The 5299-nt window shown below is 58.0% G+C and overlaps 1 protein-coding gene and 1 non-coding gene across 2 annotated transcripts in view; both read left to right on the top strand.

Moving 5' to 3' along the window:
* The first annotated feature begins 2051 nt into the window (after positions 1 to 2051).
* Positions 2052 to 5299, top strand: part of EEF2 (eukaryotic translation elongation factor 2) — an 8790-nt gene continuing 5542 nt past the window's right edge. Inside the window, 5 exon segments of the mRNA XM_029916439.1 lie at positions 2052 to 2159; positions 3131 to 3345; positions 4160 to 4341; positions 4424 to 4635; positions 5127 to 5299. The exon segment at positions 5127 to 5299 is cut by the window's right edge and continues 2 nt beyond it. Of these exon segments, the coding sequence (XP_029772299.1) occupies positions 2157 to 2159; positions 3131 to 3345; positions 4160 to 4341; positions 4424 to 4635; positions 5127 to 5299 (785 nt within the window). The 5' untranslated portion in view covers positions 2052 to 2156.
* On the top strand, positions 4985 to 5049 carry LOC115275598. The gene has a single exon (XR_003901658.1). It is a non-coding gene; the product is annotated as a small nucleolar RNA SNORD37 (small nucleolar RNA).

The raw sequence follows: 5299 nt of genomic DNA, 5'->3' as shown, positions 1-5299 counted from the left end.
CTTCAGTGATCTCCAGCACAAAGGAGCTCAGTCAAAGCTCAGGGTGTGAGGAAGACGAAGTGTATTAATTGATTTAAAGGGCGGTGGCGGGCCGTCTAAACGCCTTCCAAGTGCATCAGAAGGCAGACAGGAGGGTGTGCAATGGCGGGCGCCGGTCAGCAGGGGCCGCTGCCGTCGTCTCCTGGACTTCCTGACAGCCGCCCAGGCTGGCGCATGCGCAGCTGAGCCTCCCTGCAGAGGTGACTTTTTTCTCCTGGTTCTTCCCCGCCCTTCGCCTTGGCCTGTATTTATTACTGCTGACCCTGAACCTGGCTGGAAGTGCTCTGGCTCTCTGCTGAATCCCGGGACCTCCTCGGCTTCTGCTAAACGTGGGTCTGGGAATAGCGGTGGGGACAGGTACGTCAATACCTGGTCCCATCCCGGCAGCCGCGGGGCCGAACACCTCCCCGTGAAAAGTAACCGCGGAGGGCAGGACTTCAATCTCACTCTTCTCCTTAAACTCTCCCCTGCTTATTCAATTTACACTAAATTTTCGTAATAAGCATTCTTTTCACTCGAGAGCAAATTGACCCCCCCTGAACGGAAAACCTTTGCTTTTCATCTCTGAAATGCCCTAATGTGCAAGGACGTGCTGCGAAGTGCCCAACACGGAGCCCAGGACACAGTGGGTGCGCGAGACATTTAAGATCGACATTTATCAAGAATGGGACACTGGATACCCATCTGCTGAAAACGTGTCCTTCAAATGGAGCAGGCGCTTGCCTTGTAAAATTAACATCAAAACGTGTCACGCACACAGATTGACCCTAGGGTAAATGCAATCAGGACTGGACAGCGCTTTTCAAGCAAAATGCGCAAAGCATTAGTGGGAAGGAGGGCACAGGTTCGGAGGTCAGATCCCAGTTTGCAGTGTTTTTTGCAGATGCTTATCTTACCCTCTCCCAGCCGAGGAAAAACAGTGTCGTCCCTCTCCTTTTGAGAGGACGTCCCTTTCCTCAGGGGGTTTATTTGTGCTAATGAGAATATCATTCATGGATGATATAAGAAATACTGAGCGTCTGCTATGTACCAGGCATTGGGCTTGGCTCTTTATAAAAAATAAAGATAATGAATGGAATGCCAGTTTATTCCCTCGAGCCGAAGATCTGAATGCAATAGTTTGTTGGGGTCAGATTAGGACACAAATGCAAAATAGTCTAGTGCACCTCCTAGAGAGGAAATGAAATAGAAAATGATTACATCTGGAAAGCATTGAGCCCCATGCCTGAGACATAGCAAACGAAGCCCCTGAAAGAAAAGTTGTATTAATAGTAATAGCTAATTAAAATGGCTGGCGTGTATTGAGTGCTGTGTCAGGCACGGGGCTAACCCCTCCAAATGTATTTAATGTTACTCTCCCCCAATAAACCAGTACTGATTACACCACTTTACAGATGAAGAAAAGGAGGCACAGAAAAATCGGAGTACCTAGTGTAAGAACGGGTAAAGTGGAATTAGTGAGGTGTTTCGTTTATTGCTATGGCGACAATGCCTATAGCAATGCCTGATATACATAAAAAGCAATCTATCTTTGTGGGATAAATAAGTGATTAATACCTGCCTTCAAAAAACGGTTTTATTTTGAAATAATTATAGGCAGATAGTGGCAAAAATAGTACAGAGAGGGCCGATTATCCTTCCTCCACCTCCCCTCAGTGGTATCATCTTACATAATAGCAAACCAGAAAACTGACTCTGGTACAACCCACGGACCCTTTTCACATCGTAAAGCGTTTTTAATAGAAGTGCTTGGCATGTGCAAGCTGATACAGTTATTACGGTTAGTAGTCTCAGTTAAAATGGTGCTCTTGGCTTTTTGCAATTGAGTATCGCCTTCCTGAGGCTGCACCCAGCTCCAGCCGACCACCGCCCCCGGGTACTCCGGCAGCCGCATCAGCGTCCGAAGGGTTAACCCGAGGAGTGCTTCCTTGCGCCTGCGCAGGGCGTTTCTTCTCGCCCCGCCCCCGCAACGCGGTCAGATGACCCGCCCAACCGGCTTCTGCCTATAAAAGGTCGGGTGTTGACGTCAACGTTCTCTTCCGCCGTCGTCGCCGCCATCCTTGGCGCGACTTGCTTTGCTCGGATCTGCTTCGTAGAATCCACCGCCATCCGCCACCATGGTAAGTACCGCCGTGCGGCTGGTGGCCTGGGACGGCGGCTGGGCCTCCGCGGGACCGGTGCTCCCGGGTTTGGGGCGCTGGGGCCGCCCGGACATGGAGGAGACATGGCGGCGCCGGCGGGCCCCGGGTCGGGGAAGCGGCCGCCGCCATGTCTGCGCGTCGTGCTGTTCGCTGAGCCCCTTCTGCGCTTCCGGGGCCGCCGCCGCCTCGCGGGCCCCGCGCCTGGCTGGAGCTGGGGCAGAGTCGGGGCGAGGGGGGCCGGGGTGGTAATGATGATGTGGCAGACGCTGTAATGGCGGGCGCTGTGTGCCGCGCGGAGAGGGGAGCCGTCTTACGTAACCCGCGGGTCGCGAGCTCGAGTTGGTTTTCGGTCGAGTGCCGTGGGTGGCAGGCAGGGGGGACAACTGGGAATGCCGAAGGCCTTTTGGAAAAGCTCTTCTTAACGCTGTGTGACGTTGGCTGGCGGCTTGTCCGATTGTGAAAGGCTGACAGCGGAGCGGGAGATGGAGGCCGGCATCTGCTGGGGCTGAGCGAGTTCTCCGCACCCCCGGGGAGGGGTGGGTGGGAACCCCAAGGGGCGGGTGACCCTACCTGACCCCCAGGTACAGGGGTGACCTTGGATCTCTAAGACGCCCTTTGAGGGACGCTGGGGAGGATTTCTGCCGTACAGGCCTGGGGTTTTCGGGGGAGTATCTTCTCCCTCCTGTACCTTACTGAGGCTGCGCAGCCTGCCGATGGGGGAGTCCCGTCTACATGAAATCCGTTGTCGCCTGTGCAGCCCTCGTTCGGGGTCGTTGCTTCTAAGTGACAAGTAGGAGCCGGTTTTGGGGCCGGACAGGCGGCGTTTTTAGGAGGGTGGTAGTTAGGGCTGTCCCGGGTCCAGCCCAGCCCTGGCGGAGGCCTCCCAGTCCATCGATTGAAGTCCCAAGGCCGTTCTGGGCTGGCCTGAGCGTCCCGGCCCCTCCCTCCAGGTGAACTTCACAGTAGATCAGATCCGGGCCATCATGGACAAGAAGGCCAACATCCGAAACATGTCCGTCATCGCCCACGTGGACCACGGCAAGTCCACGCTGACGGACTCGCTGGTGTGCAAGGCTGGCATCATCGCCTCCGCCCGCGCTGGGGAGACCCGGTTCACTGACACCCGGAAGGACGAGCAGGAGCGATGCATCACCATCAAGTCAACGTGAGCCTCTGCCCTCTGCTCCCCCGGGTCTGCGGCAGGCGGGGAGCCTGTACCCAAGGCTGCCCGGCGGGGGGGGGGGGGATTTGAACACCCTGGGGACTGGGTCATTGACCGACTGACCAGGGAGAATGAGGAGGAGGTTCCCAGCCAGGGGAGGCTGCAGCCAGCCTGGGAGGCCCAGTGCTGGAGGTGGGGAGTCTCGGGGAGGAAGGGGCTTGCCGCTGGGCTTCCCTGTTTCCAGGCGCCTCCTGGCCAGGTCTGGGAGGGTGGTCCTGGACGGTCCGGATGCGGTCACACCGCGGGCTTGGCATCCGGACCCTCAGGAACTGTTTCTGGCCCCGGATGTTGTTAGCCAGCATCCTCGGCAAACTCGGTCCCTGCCAGCTGTCTTGAATTGGGGATTTGTGAGGTTTTCCTGGGTGATGGTTCTGAGACCCATGTCAGTTGGGAGTGGTTGGAGCAGGGGGTGAAAGGTGGTCTGGGGTCACCTGGTTGGTCCCCATTTGGACTCCAGGTGTTGAACCTGGGAGTAACCAGGATGAGGGGGCTGGTCTTGCACAGCTGGCACTAGGGAGGTGGGCCCCCTTGGCAGACGGCGACAGCTCTCCTGTGGAGTCTGACGTCTTTCCAGGGAGGCGTAATTCAGGGCGAGGAAACGCACCGCAGCAGTCCTTCTGGATTGGGAGGTGGCTCCTCAGCTGTCAGAGACTCCTGTAGGGAGGAAAGAGCCCGCAGGCCGGCCGCCCCTGGGCTCCCTCAGGGGACACAGGAGGGTGTGGCTTCCCTCCACCCCAACTTGCCCGGGTCTCTTCAGGGCTATCTCCCTCTTCTACGAGCTTTCGGAGAACGACTTGAACTTTATCAAGCAGAGCAAGGACGGCTCCGGCTTTCTCATCAACCTCATCGACTCCCCTGGGCACGTAGACTTCTCCTCGGAGGTGACCGCCGCCCTCCGTGTCACCGACGGAGCCTTGGTGGTGGTGGACTGCGTGTCCGGTAAGTGGCGGGTTCCCTCCTCCCTTGCGGTTTGGGGTGTCAGGCCCTGCCACCCCTGCCTGACGGGGGCGCCGGCCCCCAGGTGTGTGTGTGCAGACCGAGACGGTGCTGCGGCAGGCCATCGCCGAGCGCATCAAGCCCGTGCTGATGATGAACAAGATGGACCGCGCCCTGCTCGAGCTGCAGCTGGAGCCCGAGGAGCTCTACCAGACCTTCCAGCGCATCGTGGAGAACGTCAACGTCATCATTTCCACCTACGGGGAGGGCGAGAGCGGCCCCATGGGCAACATCATGGTACGGCACTGGCCCGCTCGCCTGCTCCCAGCGCTCCATCCCGCGTCCTGCGGGGGGAGCTTCGGTCCTTCTCGTGCTGGGGGGCTGTGACTGCTCTGGGGGAGGCGCTGGCCGTGGGAAGCGCGGTCAAGAGTCTAGGGTCCCTTGGCGACTCGTGGCAGTTCTGGAAGTGGGCTTCCCAGGAGCATCAGAGTGACCAAGAGTGGGGCTGGACAGACCAGTCTCGGAACCAGCTTCATGCAGTGCTCACTTGACTTATGGGGAAGCTGTGGGGGGGTTTGCGCTGCCTGCAGACAGGGGTCAGTGGCCCCCCCCAACCCACCTCAGGAGATGAGCAGAGTGGGGTCCTGTCAGTGATGACTGAAATTTCTTCACTTTGACCTGATGGCTATTGAAGAAACCTGATGTCTGAGGCCCCCTGCGCCCGGGGGCTTCGTTCTTCTCCTCCTGATGTTTCCGCTTCCAAATGTGTCTCCTCTTTGCCCTTGCAGATTGACCCCGTACTTGGGACTGTTGGCTTCGGGTCTGGACTCCACGGTTGGGCCTTCACCCTGAAGCAGTTTGCAGAGATGTATGTGGCCAAGTTCGCAGCCAAAGGCGAGGGCCAGCTCGGGCCTGCAGAGCGGGCCAAGAAAGTAGAAGACATGATGAAGAAGCTATGGGG

This window comes from Suricata suricatta, chromosome 12, assembly GCF_006229205.1.
Source record: "Suricata suricatta isolate VVHF042 chromosome 12, meerkat_22Aug2017_6uvM2_HiC, whole genome shotgun sequence".
Taxonomy (NCBI): Eukaryota; Metazoa; Chordata; class Mammalia; order Carnivora; family Herpestidae; genus Suricata; species Suricata suricatta.
This window is presented reverse-complemented; position numbering and strand designations above follow the sequence as displayed.